This window comes from Anopheles bellator, chromosome 1, assembly GCF_943735745.2.
Source record: "Anopheles bellator chromosome 1, idAnoBellAS_SP24_06.2, whole genome shotgun sequence".
Lineage (NCBI taxonomy): Eukaryota > Metazoa > Arthropoda > Insecta > Diptera > Culicidae > Anopheles > Anopheles bellator.
In genome coordinates this window covers 22,054,027-22,079,518 of record NC_071285.1, presented here as the reverse complement: position 1 = coordinate 22,079,518, position 25,492 = coordinate 22,054,027, and the positions used below count along the sequence as shown (strand labels likewise).

Below are 25,492 nucleotides of genomic sequence, written 5' to 3'. Positions count from 1 at the left end.
GTTGGTACAATCAACCAAAGTCGGTTTCCAGACCACTCTGAACCGGATTTGTGACATAAAACAAAATTGTAAACTGGTTCACTTTATCTCTCCCTTGAGTTATCGTATCCGTAACTATTATTCAGTATCGGTCAAAGGTCAGCACGGTTGAGAAGTTGTCCAGGTTTTAAGCGCACAAACGGTTGAAAAAATCCTTGGAAATGCCACCTACTCAAATCAATCTGCCTCAAAACCCAAAGCGAACCAATAGGCGGGCATGTGGGTTGTTTCTGGTACTAACCTAAAACGCGGAGACTCGCCTTCGAATCTAAATCCGTCGTTAGCTGGGCCTTTAGTTATAGTGCCACCGGACGGAGCAAAGCTTACGTTTTGGGGCAACATCTAAATCAAATCGCCCACGGTCACAGCGAGGAGGGCTTTGAAATGTTTAATCTCGCCCTATTTGGCATAGCCTTAAATTGAAAGATAACATATTGGTGTAGAGCTGAAAAATCATGGTCAAGGTCCCCGAAGGTAGCGATATGCTACGAAAATGGGGATCGCACATAAAATGTGATTGATGCTTAATTTACATTCCTGTAAATAATTTTCCCTTTTTTTATGTGCTTTGCCTTCTTTTTGTGAATCTAACGAGCATAAAACATAACAAATGGCTATGATGAACTTCTGCAGATCGAGCCGAAAGTTTTGATTTTACCATTGATTTATTAACATATTGGGTAATGGTGCCTCATTTGTTGCATTGGATGGAAAACCAAAACAAAAACGAACGAACAAATGATTGGAGCAAATGTTTCCTCCCATCGAATGAATGCATGCAAATTTGGCATCCTGTCAGCTCCGAAACCGAATCAAAATGTTAAACGCAGCATACGGACATGGAACTAGGGGCAACCTATGTAAATGATGAAACATCTAACACAGGGTGGTGGCAAGCACACAGCGAAATGAGAAGGCTTATAAATATCCTAGCAGTGAGTGCTGGGCTGAGGACTTACCCGTCTACTCCACTACACACAGACACACACCCAAAAGAGGTTGTTATGGTGATGTTTGATAAAATTGTATTTTTATGGGGCGCGCGATTGGACCTCCGCCAATTGTTTTTGGTGTTATTTTGATTTATGGTATCAACGGTTGTGTCAACGTGAGAAGATATCATAAAATCGGTGCGCATTTGAAGGGGGAAACATTGTTGAAGGAGCATGCACAACAATGGGTGAAGTTAAAGTTGCGTCAATAGTTGAGGACAGATGCAGTGTGTGTTGCCGTGAGAAAAGTTCCGTGAATTCGGGAAAAAGGGATACGAAATGCAGAATTAGTATTTAATGCTTTCGGTTGAACGGTTTCCTACGTACGGTGTGTAATTGAATGCAATGAATTTTGAAACGAATTTTACCAAAAAAGATCGATCGATTCTACTACGGGTGCTTAAGAAACATTTGCCATCTTTTTTGGCTGCCGCGTTTTTGGTACGTCAAACATCGGAAAGTTTAAACATTGCCAAAAGAGCGAATAGGTAGCTTAGAACATTGTGTAAAAAACCACTACAAAAAGGTTCATCGTTTCGAAGATAAAGTCAAAAATTAATCGAAACATACTGAACGTTCTACTTTGAGGAAAAAAGCGTCATTTGTAGTTGTGAAAACGGACGTACCTGGAAGTGCAGAATGATGGTCCATATCAGGCCAAGCGTCAGCTTCGGGTTGCCGTCGACAATGTCCTCCGCCCGGATGTTGACTAATTTGATTTTTTTGTACCGCAGAAAGTCCAGTGCCATCTGCGCGTTCTGCAGCATATGGAAGCGCATTTTTCCTTTCTCCCTTGGCTGAAAGAAAATAACGATAAGGGTTTGAAATCACAGTCTAGTTCGGCAGCCTTTTGTACATTATAGGAAAATTGCAAAAGAGCTGGAACTTACAAGGTGTTCGCCAGATAATACTTCCAAGAGAGAAAGAAGATTGTGTCCATCGCGCAGATCTTCAAACAGGTCATCGACACGGCGGCTGGCCTACGGAGGGTAAAACAAATGTTAGGGGCTATGTAAACACTAGGAGGCCGACGCGCACATGCAGTACAGCAACTGAAAAGTACGTATCAAATGTGAATGTGAACCGAGGGTAACAGTGTAAGGATTAGCCAGGAGTACATGACGATAAAAACGGTTGTTTATCGACACGCAACACTCTTAAAACAAAATGAACACATGTGTCCTAAAACCACCGAGCGTTTTAATTGCGATAAGAGCGCTGCGGTTAAGTAACGCAGATTTATAAGCGATAAAGACGGAGGATATCGTTTCTTTAACTTCTTTTTTACTTTGGAGTGAGCACATGCATTCAACGCTTAATTCGCAAAGCTTGAGCGACAATTATAGCCAAGGCGGTATCAATCTGCGTAAATAAAGGCTCTTGGCGTATTGTGGTAGACAAAGTATGGGCATAGGCATGGTTTGGGAGGAGCAAAACTAACTGCGCACAATGCGATAATAAAATCATCGTTATCGAAAAAAGTGGCGAAAACAATACTAAACCATCGATGGAAGAAAATCGAAATTAAGAAACGAGAAAACAACGAAAAATTACACAAAAAACTATCAAAAACACCACAACACGGGCCACTAGAGGGCCAACACGGCTCCCAATAAGACTTACAGCTGGCGGACAACAGGGTGTTCCGTTGATGGTTACACAAACATGTAAGTGGGTGTAGGTCTGTAATGAAGTTGAGCAAAATAGAGAAAAAAGACGCAAGGGTCGAATCAATACAGCCGATTAGAGCGCATAGTTTTATCAACACAGCGTCAAGCGCAACAGGAAGCCACAATAACGAAAAAGGCATAAGAATACAAATCTTGCGAAACTTTGTTCAAATGAAATAATGAAACTGAAACAACAGAACAATCGGATACAAGAAAATAAATTTTACAACTCAACTACTTCAATGAAAGTAAAAATACGAGCATTCGAAAACGAACCAACGTTTTCGAAATAATACCAACGAGGAACTGCTCAACGTAAAACAACATAAAAAAGCAGTACAAGGCAAGTACATTCAACAACTACTACGAACAACCAATTTGATTAGCAATAAGAGAGCGGCTCTAGCATACCTTTGAATATTTCCAATGCTTTTTGGCGAATTAATCGGAACGAGAGAAAGAGAACATCGACATTAGGAAGTTAAAAAGAGGAGCGAATCACAAGAATACGGCCACTATTTAAAGTGCAAAAAAGAAATACGAATGGTTTGATTTACTTACGAGTAGAACTTGTGTGAATTCTTGAGTAACTGATAGAGACACAAACATTGAACATATTCTATTTCGAATTTCGTACAATCAAATGAAAAATAACACAATACTGAATAAATTTTAAAAAAATACCAGTTTTAGAATATTTAAAACATTATTGTTAATCACCCGGTCGAAACATAAAAATAAATAAGCAATGAGAAAATCACGAATAATTTATAGGAGTTGGGAAAATGAAAACAAAAACAAAAAGGAAAAAAAAAATCTGTACTATTTTTCGATTGCTCCAAAACGTGTTATTCATGTTTGGTGACCTAAACTCCGTCTCAATAATGGTGATATGTCGAACGAACCATTTGCCAAGCAAGGTCTTATGGTTTCCACATGAAATAAAAAACGCCCACGTTCGCGATAAGATATCGCGTTGCTTTGCAAAAGCCGCCACCAAGGAAACGGCGATAAGGAACATTGTGGCATTGCCGTGTCACGGTTTTATTGATGAAAAGTATTACAGAGAAAGACCTTTAAGTTGTGCACACGTCATCGATCCAAAAAGTTTACAAAGCAGACAAACATTTAAACCCTCGAATCGGGGCCGAACACAATGGTTGATTGAACTTTCACTAAAAGTACTAACTTCCGTGACGGCAGCACCAAAGCAACGCAGATCAGCAGTGGCCAGGGGGAAGCGATCAGCATGAGATTAGCCTCTGGAGCATGAGATTAGCCACCACCAACTAGGTCGAAAGGTGTTTCTCCCAGTGTGTGTTGGAATTTTATCAATTTTACGATGAAAACCTCTGTCGTTTACTTGCTTCTTTCATGAAGGCAAACTCAGCCGAAATGGGCCTGCGCGTAGAAAATTGGAATCAATTGGAGGCGCAATGACAACAGCACACCCGCCGTTATACTCAAAAGCTTCAAACCTTTCAATTTGCGACCTCCGCCGATATTGAAATCGAATTAGGTCGCCCTTCCGCTCAAATCATCAGGCAACTAACAGGAGAACAATTGGACAACACAGTTGTTTCCTAAGAAAAAAACAAATTAAGCCCAAACCTGGTGAGTGTGTTCCCTCCTTTCATTCGGCGAACGTTGGCCGACCGTTGAAAGGCAGTTGCCTTAGCTTAAAATTTATCATACGGTGTGTGGCAACTATTCCCAGCTGTGTAATCGATTAATTCAATCGCCAAACGGCCGCCAGAAGCCGGGACGTGTATGATTCATTATTTTCATCAACCGCGATTGATTTGCGATTGATGCTACTGCTAATCCTGAGAAAAAGAAAAAGCGAAGCGAAAACGATAAGCTTAGTCAGGCATTTAGTCTGAGGTAGCATTGGACTGTCGCAAGCCATCGTTAACGAAGCTCCCTTTTATTTTTAATCGCAGCGATCTCAGTCGGAAGTCTTTGCTACCACTTTCCTTTGAGAAGAATGGCCAACGTTCGTTATACAGATGAGCGCCAAATGTAAAACTGTTTTCGAAAAAACAAGAAACCAAGCATTAAGCACTAATCCGAGGATAATATTAAAAAAGATGAAAGTTACATCAGAATACATTTGCCAAGTATTAGGAATGGTTCAATGCTAAAACAGGTGTGTCAACAAATTGCATCATTTTGCTAACATACTTCTGTAATCTAATGACTACCACAAATCAACTGCCCGACCAAATTTTCCCAAACTTAGCACTAAATTACAAGAACGATCAGTGGCGCTATATTAGCAGTAAAATATAACGAAGTAAATGCTACCAATTGCAGCATTCTAAACGGATAAACCTGGAGAAAGGATATGACTCTCCTACCAATCGATACTGTACTAAATCAGGATGAAGCAGTGTAAATTATGCAACACATTTTCTCAACTCACTTGATTTACTTTAACTGCCCCATAAATATTTTTAAGATTAAGTTTCGAACTATCATACTGATTAAGAATACCCTTAAAATGGTCTGATAAACTTTCATGTTCGCTGAAACCAAAAGGAAATATCTAATTTTAAATACATGACCAACATTTGACAGGATCTCTCAAAATTAAATTCAAATTTAAAAATCGTTGAATAGTAGTGGGAGTTAAAGACTGCTTCTAGTCCCCCAAACCAACCAAAATTGAAAGAAAAAACGCTTGCATGGCGCACAGCTAGTGGTCTATAAATGAACACAGGAATAAGTAATTAGGACAAAAATAGAAAACTTACGAAAACTCCAATCAAACTGAACATAAACAAGCGACAATATATAAGAATGAGTGTGGACAACAATCATAGCAACAACATACCATTGTTGTATTGTGGCGAATTTAATTTTAATCAAGAATAAGCTTAACGCGTTACATTCTCCGTTAAGAGCTATTTTTACCAATTGCTTCAATTGGCTGGTTCAACAGTACACTTTTGGTTGATGACTCTGTTTATGACCACAGCGGTGGTCATTAGCATTTCATTCATTCACTCAACCATGCTGCCTGTTGCCTTATCTGTTCACCGTGAGCCGTTTAGCTCATTCACTTCCCGTCTTTTGCACTGTCTTTTGCAGCTCGTGATCATAAATGTCACACCACAAGATCAACCCAAACACAGCGCTTTGACTAACCTTTCACTCATCTTTCCATCGTCCATCGAGAGATAGCCCTAGAAATAGATTTCACTTCCTCGACGCAAACAAAACACCAACCGTCTGGCCTAATGCAAACCGACGACAACGACGACGCTAGAACACGCTCATCTTCTTCGTTTTTTTGCACCCCGCGTCGTTGATTAGTGGAGGCACCAAAGTGTAACAGACAGGGCCACTGCAGTATCCATCATCGTCACGCACCACATCGAGAAAGCCGAAACGATGTCTGCTTCGAAGAAAATGCTGCTTCCCGCAGACAGCCAGGGAAAGAGAGTGCGTGAAAGAGGAGAGACACACTGTCACGTCAGCATATGGTCTATGTTTCGTTGCGCCAGGTCAACGTACCGAAAGATGAACACTCTACAACGGCGCAAGCTAGCGATGCTGGGTTCCCGCTGGAAGTGTGTGCAATTCTGGTCCGCTCGAACCAGGGGCAAGCAAAACCGGGTAGCGGGAAGATCACACGAAGGCGGCAGCCTCTAACCGAACCGAACCTTTGGGCTTCTCCTTCACAAACGCTCCAAAACAACAATGTCTAGCTGCCTGGCGGCGGAAACGCGCTTTGCATAAACTATTTTGCGTCGCTCGAAAAATAAAAAACGGCAAAAGGCCAACTCCATATGGGGTGCTGCTACGAGTTGTAGCGAAGGCAGTCAGCCGGCCGCGTCTGCAATGATCTGCAATTCTGTTGCCGCGCTGTGACGAATTGTGGTTCATTTCGAAACCCTAACGGTCGACCAGTGGACGACAGAGACCGAAGAAGAAACCGATCGAAGAAGAAATATGTTTATACGCTGCTGCGGTGCGTTTCGAGATCTGCGAACGCGTTTATGTTGGCAAAAACAGAAGACGTTTTCCCGGGAACGTGTTTAAATGAAAACATGTGTTGGACAACACAGCAGGCAGCGCGCGATCGGCAGCAGCACCATCATATTCGACATTTATTCTTTGCAGTTTCCTTGCTTGTTGCAATTGTTTATTTGTAGATTGCTGTCTATTTATGTACGAGGGCTGTTTAAACCTTTTTGTGGCTTTTGAATTTCCACGGGTTGTGTATATACGACTTAAGATTTTTTTTGAAGCGTTGTGTTGGTACTCACTTATGTTGACAAATTCGGCGATTTTGAATGATCAGTCAATTTTCGACACCTGTTTGCTTGGACGTGTTTTGGTTCATCGTCGATTTTTGTCTATTCCAAATAGTAGACGACAAAGAATCTGTATCAAATTACGAAATTAAGAGCGCTGACGTATTCGAAATGTTGACCGTGCATTATGGTGAAATTATTTCGTACCAAAGCAGTGTTTATCGGTGGTTCAAAATGTTCTCAGAGGGCGGTCACAAGCGCCCGGATTTGTGGTAAAACAAAAATTGGCTTTTGCACCATTGTTGTTTCTGCGCGAAATTTTGGCCAAAACAACACACTAATGATGCCACATATGGCAACACACATGGCGAACTCAGTGGGAAAAATTGTAACACACGGAGTACCGCTTCACAGCAACAAGAGTTGCAGTGTGGTGCAATTCCTTCTGGAAGTCAGCAGTACGTGCTGTCCGGAACCAAACAAGGAAATTAACCCATTTGACGAGCGCGTTGATCAGCTGTCAAAACCAATTACGAATGTGAACCATCATTGCAACAAGCAAGCACGAACGCGAACCTGGGCATAATCGTTGTCACCAATCAAGGGATAAATTAATCAACTGTCTCTCTCCTAACATCACTCTTTAACGACTGGCCAGGCCAGCAGCTCCGGGCTGGCAACAGTCGAAAAAGGGAACCCATTTATCCGGAGCTCGATATTAATTGATGATACCAGAGTGCATCAACCGCGCTGGTACCGCGATCGCGATCGATTCCAAATTGATCTTTGAAAAAAGTCCCATTTTTCCCAAAAGACATCGAGGGTCCAATCGGATGCATCGGTTGCACTCGCTCGTGGAACCTGGAGTCATCTCGGGGGAAGTTGAGTTTATTGATGGCTGCCCCCCACAGTCCAATGGATATTAATTGTTGTTGCTGCGCGGGTTAAACGGGACGAGCGTGCGCATGTTGCTGCGCTGCCGACTGTCTGTTTCGCAATGCATCGGTGGCCTCAAAATTTTATAGTTTTTCCAGTTCCAGCATGTAAATTTTTGCACCGACAAGAACCTCTTTCGAGATACGAGCTGCGAACGAGCTGCGAACGAGCTGCTTCTGACACTCTAGGGGCCATTATTCATGCAATTAAAATCGGCGCCATTTGCGGAACACATGGGTTGCGATGCGGCAGGAATGGTTCGCGTTGCGCGGTTTAAAATGTGAACCGAATGCAGTTTCTAATAATCAAATACTGACGAAGGCAGGCAAAATAAACTGATGGTCGTTTTGTTTAATAGAAGCGGTTTCTCGTCATACTCCAATTCTTGCCAGGTCCAGGACCCGAGTTCAACATCCAATGCTCACAACGAACTTACAGTTTAACCCAATGTGTTTCAGATTGTAAATCTTGGAATCAAAACTACCAAACCAACCCATGCGTCGGTCGCCAAATTCGCTTCATCAACAGTCGATACAGTGAGAATTATTACCGTACGTCGCGGCACATCTTTGTCAACTGACTGCACAACAATATCTTCGATTGCGGTTAGAGAGGACGGGGCGCAGGAGTTTGTCACGCGACCGCTGGCGACAGTGCGGCGAGAAAAACGTCGCCATCGTGTATCGGTTACTTCTACCTCACGTAGCCGTTTCTCTGCTAGGCACCTCCAGACTTCCTCTGGGTTTTCCGCAAACCCAAGAACATGAGACGGTGATAGCGCGAGCAAGGAGATCATTGTTGTACCCGAGACCCAAGACAACGACGTGCGGAGGGGGCGAATCAATAACACGTGTTCTTACCACTCAGCCACACGCAGAGACGCGATGGTAGACAGAAAAACGAAACGAAAACCACCCGGTTGGGCCGGTGTGCACTGATTTAATTAAAATCATTTTCTCGTTCCGGTAACACGGCGGCCCTAAAGGGTTTGGCGCACTCCGACTTCGAGTGCTGAACGGTAGAACGCGTGGGGTGGCTTGGCGCGTGTGGCTCCTCCCGATTGGGCCGCCCCTTTGGACCGTCCTTTTAAGGAGTCGTGTCGAACAAATTGATCGCCATCGGCTCTCTCGCGGCGGGCTCTGGTTTTGGTTGGTGGTGACCTATTTGCATTTGAATTGTAAACGAGCTTGTCGAGCAGAATAAAACTGGAGCACTGCATCAGCCGACGACGACGCCGATCGGCTGAAATTGCACTACCCGAAGATGGTTGCCGCCGCTATGCTTCGGTAAATTCAAATTATAATTCGAACCATAAGAATCAATTAAACAATAAATATGCGCAGCTGATAGTATCGCCTCTACAAAATCATCGGAGGTGCTGAGGAAGAGATGACAGTATCGTTTGATGTGCTGACTCAAATGGATATACGTCGGTTTTTCTGGGAATCATCAAATAAAATATCTGGCGATCGTTCTGTTACAATTAGAGCTGTCACGCGAAGGGATATGTAGCCATTCGGACGGAAAACGCTACAACTTTCATTTTTATGAAGACAAAATCTTGTTGCCATTTTTGACGAACCAACAATGAAACTTTCATCAAAAAACGTCAATAACCCCGAAGACATCTAGCTCACACATGCTACGTTTCTCTCGTCAGGAGAAATGCTTCTCTCAAATTCCATATGATACGCCGCCTCAATTTGCAGCAGTACCTCCTCCTTCACGCTGAGGGCGTTTTCCCAGGGCAAACAAAAATGTAGCCCTTGATCGTCGGCACACAATGACGGCACCGTATTTCGCGGATTGATACTATCTAGCGAACCCCTCCACAGCCAAGACGCCAGACGCCGATGGAAGACAGTGTCGTTGCGACCATAGCCGGTTTTGGTCGAGAGTCCGCCTTCGGCTGCCCTTTGGAGGCGGCGGAATCGAAACTATGCACACCTTGGCCGCAGACGATTGCAGCAGCAGTAGTACTCCGAAGGCGAAGAGCGAGAGATGCGTCTCTGGCAAGCCGGTTGGAGCCAGTGGAATGAGAGACACAAACCTTTTTTTGCCGGAGAGAATGACTCGGTGCCCCACGAGACTCGCTGCCAGCACTGATTGGCAAAAAGTTCACTTGGCACGTGCCTGTGCGAGGTAGTCTCCGAGGAGCGATCAAACCCAGCATACTTTGGAAACTTTCACGATCCTCTCCGGACCGATTGCTTTGCACTTCAATTCGGTGTCATCAGATAGTCAATTGTTTGTGTCCCCTTTATAAACATAAGCTATAAGCTTCTAACTTAGTATACTAGGTTGTTAAATAAGTTTTAAGCTTCGATAACGGAGGGCGCTAACGGAGGGAAGATTGCAAAGGAGTAAAAGAAATTTTTGAACAAATGTTGCAAGTGTATAAGGCCTCTTTGTCTTCAATTAGTACTGAAGAAAGATGGGTTACTGAATTTAAACGTGGTCGTACAAGCCTTGAAGACAACCCTCGTCAATGACCTCTAAAAATCAGTAGCAACACGTGAAATCGTAGAAAAAATACAGTATTTCTTATAGGAAACTCGTCGAGTGACTGAAATTATGAAATTGCCTTAGGCATCTAATTTTCTCAACAAAAGAAGAAAATTCGTGAAAATTAACCCATTTTTACAAAGGCAAAACTCCATGAATTAAAATTCGAATTGTTGGAGCATCCACCGTATGTTTTTCTTATCGAAGCTTTAAGCATATTCAACAACCTAGTATATCCTGGGCGTTGCCACTGGCCAATGTGTCCTCCAAGCGGAGTGGATGCTGCGGTTTGCATACAACGACGACACGGTGTGTTTTTTTAAATCGAACTGCAAACACGCGGCTGCTGCACCCTGCACTACTGCGGCGTGAAGGTCATAGAGCGAGCGAGCGCGCGATCGAAGGAGGATCATAAAACTCCCGACAATTTACGATCAATAACTCAAACTTCGGGCCACTAATTGCGCCGGACCACACGGTAGCTTTGCCGGACCGGGCGCGATAAATGAGAAAAACAAGCAAACATCTTCACAAGCGCGCACGTCAAACAACGGCAATAAAAGGCGCACGATGTGATGTGTGTCAGTTTTGTGTGCATTGAGAAATTGATTGCCGGAGGTCTGCTGCGGCGTGTTTTGTGTTTTGTTGCAAGTTGAATGAGTGGGGGCTCTGGGTCCCACCAGAGAGTCCATCCATTAATTGAAATATTGTCATTTAATCAACGAGAATAATGGTGCACGATTTCGAAGGTTTTTATATGGCTGTTGCTGCTAACGACAAGAACGAAGCAGCGATGGCCGAGCTGGTAACAGCGCTCGTTACGGTGCCACAGCGCCAACCCAGTCCACCGCCAACCTATCACGGGTTCGAATCCGGGGTTCCTTTCGGGTGTGTTTCGTTCTCTGTTTCCAATATGAATGAAGGACTAGCTCATTGGATTTTTAAGCATAAGCAGCATGCTCATAGTGGATCTCTTTTTTGGGGGGTAGACCGTTCTCATCGAGGGAACCGAAGAGGACGACCTTCGCTTGCTGCAATTTATTCCCACATTCGGGAATTGCATGTTATCTAATGGGTGGGATTCTAAGGCATAATTGGGTCTTCCTAATCAAACGCCCCACAGTGTTCGTGATGCAGTCGTTAGTGCCAAAGGGGTGGTATTTGGTGGGAGCAATACTGTGGGATAATATGTTCGTCCTCGTTTTTTGCCACCACACATTTTGCGGGCGGCTCGCTGAACAAGTGGCGGCACAGCAGCAGTGTGGCACACCTCCAGCAGTTCCAGGAGATAAACAGGGACTTTTTCTTAGTCCGCGGAGCCGGGTCGGTTGAGAGAGAGAGTGCATAATTCACGACTTCACGAACACGCTTTCCAATAACACCCTTCCCGTGGAGAGGCTCAGAAGAACAGTCTAATCAAAAGGGGCACGTCGTTCCGGAAGTGCCTCTCTTTGTTTTGACAGTCCCGGCGTCGCCTCCGGTGTTTGTTGGTACCGTGGCGGTACGGCTAACCGGGAATTTCCTAATTCCAATTCGATTCGATAGTTTTCCGCCTCTCCGCGCTAGGTGATGGTGATGGTAATTGCAGACCCCGGCGGCGGTGGTGGTGGTCAAGATCACACGGGTACCACCGTGCAGAGACCGATCGTCCCAGACCCGGTCTTGGCGCATGGTGTGCGGACCTGAGATTCCTCTATGATTAGCTCGAACTGTAATTCCGGCGTGGAAAAGAAAAGTGAAATTGGCCGCGCACCCAAAGGGCGTTCGTGTGTTGCTTTCGGGATCGCGGGGCGCATAGATCACACACCGATGGGGGCACCGCGGCCTGCCAACTAGACTAGAGAGACGCTGCATAAATTGGTCTGGTGTTCGTTCGTCGTTTCGCTGCTTAAGATGGGAAAAAGCGATGCATATTTTCCAGACTACTATCGCCCAACGGTTCCGGTTTGTTACGAAAATTTACATTTGACTGTACCGACCACAGACTCACTGAATTGGAGGATGAGAAGTTCGCATAAACCGTTGCCGTTAACAAGACACGTAGTGGTAGTGGACCCAACTATTTTGACGATCGATGGTAGGTAAAATTGAACCACTACCAAACAGCTTGTACACCAGTCAGTAAATGATTGGTCCTCAAAAATTGGCGTGAGAAACTCTCGGGGGTCTCGCACCGCGCATAACCCACCAATAATTGCGATTCAACCATGGCAGCGATCCGTAACATCATTGTTTCGAAAGTCCGATCGTCATCGGTGGTGGCGATCAGTTTATACCCAAAAACTACCAACAAAACCGGACCCGTTTCAACACCGGGGCACCACAACACCCGAGAGAGCCATTGTATGCAAATGTCTTCTTCCACTTCAGCAAAAAAAAATGGGAAAAGGATAAAGAGACTCCACACGCGAGGGATTAAGAGGGAACCTTCATATACCATACGTCCAGCGCAAGCAACCCGGAGCCAACTCAAACCGAGGGGACTTCTGTTGCTCCTGCTGCTGCTCGTCGAGTCGCTGCTGACAAGTCCATATAGGGTGCAGAGCATTGGAGATAAGGGCATACCTTACGGGATTGCATCCCCGGGCAGACCACCGGGACCTTCGTGGACCTCCTCTTCTTGATTGGTACTTGTTTTCTACCGCACACATCTCACACGAAATAAAAGTGAAACGGAATGCTCTCTGCCTCATGCGGTGACTAAGAAGCACTCGTCGAAAGGAATAAATCCCGCACAGTAGGCCGTGGGATGTGTATGGGAAAGAAATAAAATCATGAAGCAGTGCACATTCCACAGCATGCTGCACACCGGGGGCTGAAAGTATTCGGCAAAGGCCGGGTCTACTGCTGATTTTGTGTGATTCAAAGGAGATTAATTGAAGAACATATAGCGATTGTTTGACTCGCACGGGATGTACAAAGGAGGTTCGAAAATTTCTGGAAATTTTGAGTTTCCGCAGGCTACGTATATTCAATTTTCGAATTTATTGTGACTTTTTGTTGAGGCTCATGCACTAAGTTTAGGTTTTCGCCATGTTCGGCTATTTTAAGTGATCAGTCAATTTTTGACAGCTGTGTTGGCTCAACTTGGACAACTTGGACGTGTCTTTGGCGCGTCGGGGATGTTTGTCTATTCCAAAAAGTGGGTGACAAAGATTCTGTATCAAATTTTGTGTAAAAAAAAATTAAGTTTGGAATGCGCGAATGCAGCGTTTACCGGTGTTTTAAAATGTTCTCAGACGTCCGTGAAGACGTGGCTGACGAAGAGCCAAGTTCGGCCGACTGTGAAACTTTTGCTTATAATTTTCTTCGATTTCAGGGGCGAGGTGCATCATGAGCCTTTACCATAGGGTAGAACAGACATTAAGGAATATTACCTGCAAGCTACGCACAATTTAAAAAAATTGGCTTTCGCGCATTTCCATCGTTGGTTTTTGCACGAATATTGATCAGATAAAGACGGTATCGACAAAGGAACTGAACAAGATCACAAACAAATATTTTTGAAGTGCTTCGAGGATTGAAGAAAACGTTGGCACAAGTGTGGAATATCCGATGGGGACTACTTTGAAGGGAACAAAATGAATATTCATAAATAAACCAATATATGAAGAGAAAACACAAAAATCTCAGAAATTTTCTTACAGCCCTCGTAAATCTCCACCGTAATTCTGGAAACTTGTAACAAGGCACGAAAGTTCTAATAAAATAAAATTTAAAAAAATTACAAAAACCACAAACACAAAGATAATTGTTGAAGCACAATGGCAACTGTCCCCCTGGGGTCGCCGCAATACTTTCGATCGCCGGTGTCGGTACATCGGAGCCCAGGAAGCCACCAAAAACTCTCGGTGGCGCAAATAAATAAGTAACGGTGGCCAACACCAATCGCTGCAAATGTTGCCATTACGAAAACTGCCATTACTCGCCACCCGGCCCACACATTGCCTAGAGCGGGTCAAACGGGCCCGTTCCCCGTTCGCCCTCATTAAAGGGTGCGCTTCTCTGGGCCTTCGATTTTAAGCGCCACGTTCTCGGCTAATGAATGGCGGGTGGAGTGGAGAATTGTCGCGGCGCCACACGCTTAGGCACCGCCGCCGCCGCCGGCCAAGGCGCATAATAACAAACTGCATTCATTTTTAACTTCTACTCGATGGGGCGCGAAATCGTGGAATGTGCGCTGGACCGCGCACGCACAAGACTAGCAGAGGTTGAAAGGGAAGCCGCTGTTTTCTGCGCTCGGATCTGCGTGACTGCGGAGAACAGGCGGGCGGGTCTGCTCTGGCGTCTTCGGATCGGTGCCTTCGGCCCTCGAAATGACTTGTCTGTTTTTTTTTTCGGGGGGTGGTAACGGTCATTAGATTACGAGCGCCACACAGTATCCGGTCCATGCGCGAATCTGTGTCAGCAGTCAGCGCAGAGGGCTTCCGTCCGACACGAGACGACGGCTCCTCGTGTCCTGAGATGTGACCCACTCTCTTTCGGAGGAGCCGCTCGGGATGCCCGCGGGTGTTGGCATATTACGGGCGGCGCACAACGAAGGCACTATTGGGCCTTGCGAGGTCTTGCGAAATGGGACGTACCGCCTTCTACACTGCGCAGTCGACAAATCACGACCGAAGATGAGGGACTTTTCCTGGTCCGCACCTTTGTTTATGGGAAGCTTCACGAACCTTCACTGCTAATGAATTCCCATAATATGCATTTCGTCGACGAGTTGCTGCTGCTTCCTTTGTCGATACCGTTGTTGCTGAGGGATGTTCAATTTTTTGTGCGGCAGTAATTTCATTTGTCGGCTTTAAACACAATCATTACATTCGCTTTTTTCGACCAAAACAGACCCACAGATAAACCCGTAAACGCCCCCGCCAAGGTCGAACCGCTACCGTGGGATACAATCGCCAAAAGCTAGCAAGAAAAGGCGACAAGACGCTCGAAGAATGAAGCGTGGAGTAATTCGCTGCTGACTACGCGCGCGGAGCCTTTGATTAGCATACAAATTGATAATTTGACTTTGTGGCTGGCTGTTGCCGTGGCGTTAAAAAGAGGGCCCAACCACTCTCTCAAGTTTAATCGTCCGCGTTTAAGTGTGGTTGCCATATCTTCGTTCCCAATGCCGACGGCGTCCCCCGCGCGTTTGGCAATGAGAGTTAACTCCGGGAGCGTTTTCTTTAATGTTACAATACGAAACATTAACGGCAGTGAGAACCTCCAATGGAACGAACGAGCGTAACTGATTGCTGCTGGTGGTGGACACTTTTATATTATTTTTCTAATATTTTTCGTTTCTACACAAAAGAATAAGGTTTTAATTAAATACAACCAATCTATTAGCTGCTCCTTCGTTCAAGTTATTCAGCATTTGTTGGGCTTATGGTCCGAATCTCTTGCACAATTGAGTAGGAACCATTGCGAGGAGTATGCTTCATGCTTTAATGGATACTCTCAAGCGATATCGTTCGAAACTTTATGGGAAGTTCGTTCGAAACTTTATTCGTGTAGTAAGATTAACAACGCTTATATCAATGACCATGCTAATAACATGACTTAACCATAACCAGGATATGGTGCTAAACAATCATTGTTGAAGCTTGGACGACCTGGGGTCAAGTGTTCCCAACAACACTTGCTATGCTTCATTTTGGGCCAAATGCAGGTGCCATCATAACAGGACCGATTTAAATATCAAATAACCCCCCCTTTTTTCAGTCAATTTTGACGAATCAGCCATATTCTGAAACGTCAGCCTATGCCAAAGAAGGGGGATGAAGTTGTAGCGCTGCACATTGTAAATGTCCGTTCAACTGTGGAAACGTTAAATTAGTTAAACGATTAGTTAAAGTACAAATAAAATAATTAACCCATACATCTGGTACAAAACGTAGGGTAGTAGCTTGTTTTGTACAAAACATTACAACGATTGAAACGGCGCAGATCCGTCACATTACTTAGTACCATTGAACCACCTTTGGAGACCGAGCAGTTCCTGTATCTCTATCTCTATCGTACCGTGAACCGCAAGAAAGTAAATGGTTTTCCGATCGACTTTTTGCCGCGTCTCACACGATGAGGTACGCAAAATGGTATATGGCCTGCGGGCGAGCCAGATACCCTGCTGACCGAACCGAACGTTCAGGAGCGCAGTGGAACCACCACGGTTGCTTGTAAACACGATCGGTGGTCGGTTTCTTCAATCGGCAAACGGTAGCCACTACGCGACACGGAGCAGAAGTCATTCGCTGGTCACAATCAAGCACATCTAGGGCACATTGCGTCGTTGGTGCGCCACATGGACGAGCCTTGCAATAAAAAAAGGATTGAAAGCAGCCTGGCCACGAGCTATTGCCCAGCGCGTCTACGAAAGTCGGTAACCAAAATAACTAACCGGTGCGGCGCTGATGCTGGAGAGAAATTGTAGATCGCTTTTGCTGGAACCATTTTGATCTTTTACGAGCCACACACACCCACTCTGGGCGAGATAGAGGACACTCTTTCGTGAGCGGTGCCTAAATGAATCGACGACGACGACGCCTTTCTCTAATGGCTAACCGCCGTTGCGATCTGTAATGAATCCAACAGCGGAACGCCATATCACCCGTTACTTTCACGTCCGGAAATCCCACGTATGGCGAAGGAACCAACGCTAACAGCATCGCGAAAAACTCAATGGTCAAGATCGAGGAAAGTACTCGCGCCTTGCACAGAACTACAGAAGTCAACAAAAATCACAACGAAGGCGTCACAACACGCGACGACAATAGTGATGTATTAGATCGTACAGATTGGAATTTATTCAAACCAGATTATTGGCCAATTGTCATTTGGGCCATTCGAGTCTGTTCGTTTTTGTTCCAAAAGAACCTCTCTGTCACCAGATTTCATCATTAGCTGTGTATTTCTTGCGGGTACAGTGAGACAATGGCACGCATTAACCTCGCGCCCCCGCTGGGAATAAATCTCTATTGAGACCTTTTGATTAACGCGACACTCGGGCCGCGACCAAACGAGAACTTGCGAGGAGTCTGTCCAGCAGATCAATCCACGCGCGAAGACAGGGCATGTCTGTTCACATTAACAGCACAAAGCCATCACCACCAAGAGCCGCCGCAGATTGCCGAGATTGGTTTCCGCCGAAGTGAGCATAAACGGTTGACCCAGATTCTTAAGACCAACACTCGGTCAATCAGGACCAACAGCCGGGACGCGCGTTACACTGTCTACCGCCAATCAGATCTGCCAGAGCAGCGCGCATCAATTAATCATCGGGTAGTCCCCACACTTCATTGTTTCCAGATGACGGACGTGAGCCTCAAGGAATCTACACAAGAGGTATATAAAGTCTGGAAATTCTTCTAACGTTTTTAAACAGTTTCAAGACGAGTGAACAAAGTGAAAATAAGCAATGTTAAACGCATTTTGATTGTGAAACGAGCAAAACAATATGTAAACAATTCGATAAAACATGGGCAAGAAAAATAAATCTCCAAAATAAATGGCCAAAGGAATATAATTACAAACTATCAATTGAAACGAACAGGATTGGTTCGCAGGGGAACAAAGTGACTTCTACTGCAAACACAGGAACAATGAAAAGGAACACGACAAGAGAGAGTGAATAAAAAACTCGGGAAGTTACGAGAGAAGTAAAGACACCAACAAGACAGGCCAGAGGTGTGTTCTGTAGGAGGGTGTGAAGGGTTACAAAATTGAACTTACAGTGAACAGTGATTGTGTGGGTGTACCAGTATATTTACGAACGTATTTACGTGTGTATGTCACACATATTATTAACGAGGCATAAAAATTGGCAGCAACGTGTCTTACCTTTTTCAGATGTTTGTTGACCCACTTTGTGAAAGTTTTCTTCTGTATGGCATCTCGTTCGTCTGTGCCGTATCCACGCAGCATACCATGCCGGAGCATAAGAAGGAGTAGATGGAGGGCGCCAGCAGAAGAAGCAGCAGCAGCAGCAGCAGCAGTACCATCCAGCCGGGAGAAAGGCCGAATCCATCCAATAAACGCCGGGTGGAAGCGCGCGTGTTTTTGTTTGCATCGCGTCCGCGATAAATTCGCACAAAAAACGAGATGAAGATAAAATCATGGAGCGAAAGAGAGAGAGAATATAAATATTAGCAAATTACGCATTACAGATGATAAATCGTTATTTCAATCAATCAAACAACAACGAGCGCGCGCATGCCACAAACAACAGCAACAACGCAGGGAAACATTTTATGCGCGCCATTATGGGCGGCGATCAGCAAACGCGATCGCAAAGCCTCGTCTCGGGTGGACTTTTGCTGGATGTTGAGCTGCTCGGAGATTATCGAAATTGAACAAGATATAGTTTTTTTAACATTAAGGAAACTTTTTTGCAGATTGGAAAAACGGACCCTGTCGTATTTATAAAAATTAATGACAATTAGATGCATTATGTTATGAGAAAAAAGCTCTTCAATTGATTTATGCGATTGAGAATCCGATTGGCCACTGGCCGAGGCCGAGTAATATTCCTTTAACTTATACTAAGTACCCTTCAACGTAATAACTTCAACGTAATGAGCGTAATCATAAAGGCGTCGTGGCTCCACCATCGTTTGATATCCAAATTAACGCATTTATTAAGTGGGCTTCACAAAGAAAGGCGCCCGGTCGGCTCGTTCGAATGCTCAAATTGCCTTTACATTTTTATAGACCCTTTTTGGGGGAACACCGACGAACAAACGGCCTGTCAAAAGGTTGTTCAAAGGGGCGTCGTTGCCGTCGTGTATGTAACCGGCATAATGAGGTGTTGCTCGCATAATACAGGGTCGGACGTTGGGGGCTAAGAAAAGCCGTGAGAAAGCCGAGGGCTACGAGAGCTATCATCGGGCCAACAGCTGTCTGGGCGGACAACAGCTCTTTCAAGGTCCAACCACGCAACAACGAAAAAAAAACGAAAGACAACAACATGACAAGGTGTTGTCACCGAACACGAAAAGATGCCTGAACTCCCCCTGCGACTCGAAAGATGATAAGCGGACAAATTTGTTTACTTCCTCCATTGGCACCACACGCAACTCTCTGCTCGAGGCTACCCAACCCAAAACACACTCTCGACGGAAAGCATCGGGCATAGCCGAGCTTCCGCCCCACCAGGCAACGTAACGGGCTGATTCGATTAGAGGCCTTCATCTACGCACACGATTGACACTCATTAGCATGCCGCTCGCGACCAACCAGACCCGCCGCGGACAGAGCGCGTAGCGTTATCTTTGGCACGGTGGACCTCCTCCTTTCGCATGTTTTCCCGTGAGTGATACTCACAATTCGGCATTCAGCGCTACGGCGTCTGGGAAAGGAGACTGACACGTGCGCGCGCGGAACGCACTCGTCATTAGCTGATTGGATAGTTGTGCGCCCTTTTTTACATACCGGTTACCATTGGCCGAGTGTGCTGATTACAGGAAAACGATATGAAAGGGAACGCCGCCGCCGTACTCTATGTGTCTTACGAAACCACCTGATTGCGCACCCAACTAGCCAGCTCTTCGCTGGGGCCGTTATCATGTCATTTTTAACTCGGTTACTTCTCACAGCTGTTACTGTTTCTACTTTGTTGTCACATTGCTTCGAAGCGGCGATCAACCCCGTTACATCCAGCGAATGGTAGAAGTAAGATCACATTCAAAACATCGTTCGAAAGAGGAAATGATCACACTACTGTTACATTACTCTTGAAAACCATTTAAAAAAAAACTAAGTAAAATAGTCCCTACGTACTATAAAGAGCGGTTGAAACATAATAATAGCAAACCAACACAAAAAATACGATAAAAGGAACAAAGGAACAATTAATAAACAGATGTAAAGCCACAAGAAAAACAAGAAAGTAGCAAATACAAGATATACAATACACAAACATTCTCATAAGACAAAAAAGAGCAACAAAAAAACAAAACGTAAAGTGCTGAACGACATAACGACATAACTTCATAAACAAAAAGAAAAAATTGAACAGAATCAAATAAAACAATCTGAAGCAACATATTTTCGACACAAAAAAAAATCTTCCATTCGCTCGGTGCAAATAATGTACAAAATCTTGCGAGACCGTACGAAAACGAGGGACCGATCGTTACGATCTTCCGATACGCCAAGATAAAACCTGCCCAAAGGCACGGCACGGCACACACCACAGCAGACAACTTTTATCTCAAGGTGTGTACACTATCGTCGTGTTGCGTGCAAGGCGATCGTGAATATGTGGGGTAACATAAGAACCATGATCACTCATCGTCCCCCACCGAACCAACCCGCCATCCGCGCGCTGGTCGGTCCCGGTCGCGGCCCAAAGCCAGGCACCAAGAGGTGTGTATAACAGTACAAATAAATTGGCTGGGCGAAACCGGGGAGTTGGCCACAAATTTCTTCTCCTCAATTCAATTACCACCCCGACGAGAGCTAGCGAGAGAGAGAGAGAGACGACGGGGCCAAACCGGTTTGCCAGAGCCACCCTAACGTCATCTGCTATCGCGCGGGCGCGCAGGGGGTTGGTTGCTGTTGGCCAGTAGCCCGCCCTACAGCCCTAGCCCTCATCGTTCCAGGGGAGAAGATGAATGGCCAATTCGAGAGCCCCAGGAAGCGCGATGTAGTCGAAAGGAAGTGACGAAGACAGTCTTGTTGTTGGTGGTTGCAGTACGTTTGCTTCTTACACAGACAATCGCACACACACAGACAAACGCTCCACAAACACACATACACAGGAAAATAGCGCACACTTCGTCATCGGCCACAGGGAAAAAAAATCACGGTCAACAGCGTGACGGTAGGGCGAAGAACATAGCGGCGAAGCAGAGATTTAGCGCTGGAATGCGCCTAGTGTTTTCGTCGCTGTTAAACGGGTCGACCCCGAACGTGTGCTGGATTTGAGGAGCTAGGGCGCAATCCGTTTGATAATGAGATTTTTGTTACGGTTTTGTTGGTCCCCGCTAACAGTGATTTTGGAATGTCAAGTTTATATAATTTATTGTGCTGAAACTAAAGCAAACTGTACAATAGAGTCAAAGAGATGAATACAAAAAGTAACGGGAAAACTAAAACAATAATTCAGAGTAATGGACAGAAGAAACAGAAACGGAAAATGAAAACAAACCACAAAGAGATGGTAAGCAAAAATGCAAGGTACAATGTACAAAATTATCGATGGCATCCTGGCATGCGTCACACATTGATGGACTTTTTGAATTGTCTTAAAAATATTGAGCAAAAAAAGGGCTTGACAGTCCACGGAATCTTGTCCTGTATGACAAAGCTGTAAATGAAACTATTTCTACTTAGCATTCCGGTGGCAGACCCACCCTATACAAGCACAAATCTACAGGGGAAGATGTGCCCGGTCTCTATTTCGTGCAAATCGCGCAGTGGCAAAAGTGAGCATAACCGCCAACATATCGGAAGGTAAACCGATTGGATTACGTTGAAAAGTATTCCTAGACATCCTAAACCAACAAAAAATGGCCTACCACCAAACTTCGTCGACACAGATTCGCGATCAATCAGAACATCGTCCGTGAGGTGAATTGTAGCCGACGATAACTTGTGTGTTGGGTTGGGGACCAAAGGTGTGCTCGATTAAACGAAACAACACTGTCCGCTGCCGCCAGCAGCACTGATTAATCACCGAAAAGAGGCGATTGGAAGAAATAAGTGAAGTGAACCACGACGACCTTCCGAAGTTCTTGGTTTTCATAATTGAATCACTGTAATTGTAATCTAGCTTCAAACACTTTCAGCTAATCAATCATGGTGCATCAACGACAGCCGGCAGCGGCCAGGCTGAGATAGAAGAGAACCGTCCTCCGTTCCTCAACCCTCTACCGTGTGATGGTGAGTTCAAGAACAACATCTTATGAACCGCGTGCGACAAGCAAGCACGCGACACGCGAGAGTATGATGAATTGCGTACCAAGGTAGCCCGACACTGGTGGTACCTGAAACACGTACACCGAATCGCTCACTCCCTGGACGGAAATTCCAATATTGTTTGAGCTCGGTGGTTGTCAATGCCGTCGTCGATGGTCGTCATCCGGTGTGTGTCCAGCCATTTACAGAGCCCTCGCTGTCCGTGGCTTTCCGTACGTCAATTGCCACACTCTTCCTTTCGGTGGCGACGGGCGATGGACAATGAGCGAATGGTTAATTGAATTAAATCTCGTTAGGGGGCGCCCCACCCGGTCGCCAAGGAGAACGCATTTTTGTACGAAATGGCGAAGAGTAGTATAATGAGTCATTGTCGTAGAGCAGTTTATGCTGATGAAGACGTTAATGATCAGTGGTAATCGGTTACTTCCTGCCATGTGGAGTATTACGTATCAAACAAGAAAATATTATTGGAGTAAGGTTTACTTTAAACAATTAGCAAAACAATAAAACAAACAATATTTTATCTTGTTTTCGGCCAACTACATGTTGAACCTCCTTGATCCAACTGTTCATCTTAAACTTTTGGATGTTTTACCTTTATAGTTATTAGTCAATACATCAATTGGCGATTTAGTCCTTGATAAGCTCTACGCCAATTTTGTTTTCTCATATTTTTTAGTACAAGAAGTTTACTTTACGAATTACTTTACTTTTACAAGAATTACTTTACGACTAATTTTCTGGTTGAGCCAACAATGTTTTCAACGTTTTCACACAAGAATAGTACCGATGGGATCCCGCGGCCCGGCTGATTCACGTCGGTTTTGCATTGCACTTGCGTAAATGCATCGTACAGCAATCGGACATTCGTGACGGCGGAAGAAGCCACACGATGAATAATCGCTCCAGTCGCCTGATTTCAAGTCGCGTCACCATTAACCACAGCACACTTCCACGAAATTCGCGCAATCGTGCGCTTCTTTTTATGTCGACAACGTAGGAGAGACGCTATAACAACATTCGACAACCCCTTTTTGGTGCCCATTACCTATCGATCGAGGTATTAAGCCCTGAGTGGGAGAAGGAAGCTTGTTTCAGATTGTGTCCCCAGTGTATCGGTCAATGTGACTCATATGGAGATAATACCCAGCTGAGCTGTTGATGACGTAGGGTGACGTAGGACGGGAAGATGACTTGGAGTCGAGAAGTCAACAAGAAAACGAAGAAAAAAAACCTTTTGCATGACTTTCAATAGACGAACGATATGTGGTTGGTTTTCATTTCTTAAACAAGTAAATAATCAGATAACGAACCAACCAGCTGTCAAACATGCGTTGGTGACGTATCGTTATCAGTGCTTCTATATTGGGGTCACCAAAACCTTGGCAAACAGGTTGTAAACAAAGAACCAAACATGGCCAGAACGACCAAAACGATCATTTAATAAATTTCTCAGAAAAAAGTGCAGCAAATAAATGACACAACATGATATGCTCAGCACCCTCGGATCTCGGTTAGAAGTTACCTAAGACAGTTTCATCTGATATACGAGAACGAATCAACACGAAAATATTGTAATTCGAAATCTAAACCCAAAACCAAAACATCAAACATAAAAACCTAATCAAACAAACACATGAAGAATCGCAAAATGAACAGAACCAAACAGAATCGCAAAAGCGACAAAGCAGGTAAAAAATAGAAAACACGAAGAGTAAAACGATACAAAGCAGTTCTGAGATTGAGGAAGCGAAGGAAGCATGCAGACCAGGACAAACAGGATGTTCTAAATGTACTAGGGGCACGCAATCAAGAAGGGAGCACCATTTGTTTACTTTCTCATGGCGCTCTCTTCAGGGGGCTGACTTCCGGGTGCGTTGCGATTAGGAAAAGGGAAAAAACAAACAGAAAATGACAAAAAAACGGGAAAAAGAACGAAAAGGAGGAAGAAACACATAGGAAGATTGTGTTTCTCCACCAGAAAGAGCCGCCATTAAAAGCACATTCCGTAAGAGGCCAGGCGACAAAGAAAAACACCGTGCATTTACAAAACCTGTCAGAGCCGAACCGGACGCGGACGCACCTATGATATCCCACACAAAACGCTCCCATATCGTCATCAACTCAGTACCTTTGAACTGCGTGAGCGCATCCTCGTAGCCGTAGCCGCCTTGCCAGTTGACGGCGGTGGTCAGGGGCGACGAGCCGGTGACCGGCGACGACGACGACGTCGCCGCCGCCGTGAAGGACTGGCGGTGACGTTTGGCAGGCGTCGTGTGGTAGTGCTGATGGTAATCGCCACTGCTACCATTGTGCCCGCCGTTTGGCTGGCCATTACCGGGCCCTGGGCTGGCGCTACCAACACCACCACCACTACCGTTGCTGCTGTAGTATTGGTGATGTTTGCCCACTATTGTTCCGCTGGAGACACCACCACCACCACCGCCGCCACCGCCACCGCCACCACCACCAATGCTGTGACGGTGTGTGGTGGTCGTGGTGATCGTCTGATGATACTGCTGTTGCTGCTGTTGTTGCTGATGATGGTGGCTGTGGTGATTGTTGTTTACAACGTTGCTGCTGCTGCTACTGTGGTGATGGTGCTGCTGCACTTCACTGTTGTTGTTATCGTACAGGGCTTCGCGAGGATCGAACCCCAGGCGATCCTTGTAGTACGACTGGGTTGACATTTTGTTTGTTTGTTTGTTTGGTCGTTCGGTCGTGTTCGCTTAATGCCTTTTCTGTTTCGTTTTCGCTCTTGTTTCACGATTGTTGTCAAACAATCCGCTTCTTCGTTATCTCTTCTTATGTTGCTTGACTATTGTGTTGTTATTCGTTGCTTTGTTTTATTACTCGAAGCGCTATTTTGTTGTTATTTTCTTTTTCGTTTTTTGTTTTAACTTGTGTAACGAACGTACATTAGCAAGGCTAGTAAGGGTTGGTGAGTGGTTGGGACGGACGTAAAAACCGGCGTTTTGCAGTTGGTGATTAATGGCACTTTAGTGTGGATTAATGTAGTAAAAACGCAATAATAAACACATAAAAAACGAACAAAAAACATGCACATACACGTGGAAAAACGTTCCACTTTTCGCTTCTTCTTCGTTTCGTTTAACACGCACACACACTTCTTCGGAAAATTTTCACATTTGTTCGGCTGAATCTTCGTCGTTCGATTAGATTT

At 45.0% G+C, this 25,492-nt stretch overlaps 1 protein-coding gene across 1 annotated transcript in view; it reads right to left on the bottom strand.

Moving 5' to 3' along the window:
* Window positions 1-24,998, bottom strand: part of LOC131216533 (dystonin) — a 103,402-nt gene extending 78,404 nt beyond the window's left edge. Inside the window, exons 1-5 of the mRNA XM_058211042.1 lie at window positions 24,926-24,998; window positions 24,440-24,478; window positions 18,229-18,290; window positions 1,922-2,011; window positions 1,658-1,828 (exon numbers count right to left, since the gene is read on the bottom strand). Coding sequence (XP_058067025.1) covers window positions 1,658-1,828; window positions 1,922-2,011; window positions 18,229-18,290; window positions 24,440-24,478; window positions 24,926-24,998 — 435 coding nt within the window. The remainder of the gene's footprint in view (window positions 1-1,657; window positions 1,829-1,921; window positions 2,012-18,228; window positions 18,291-24,439; window positions 24,479-24,925) is intronic.
* Window positions 24,999-25,492: the final 494 nt, after the last annotated feature.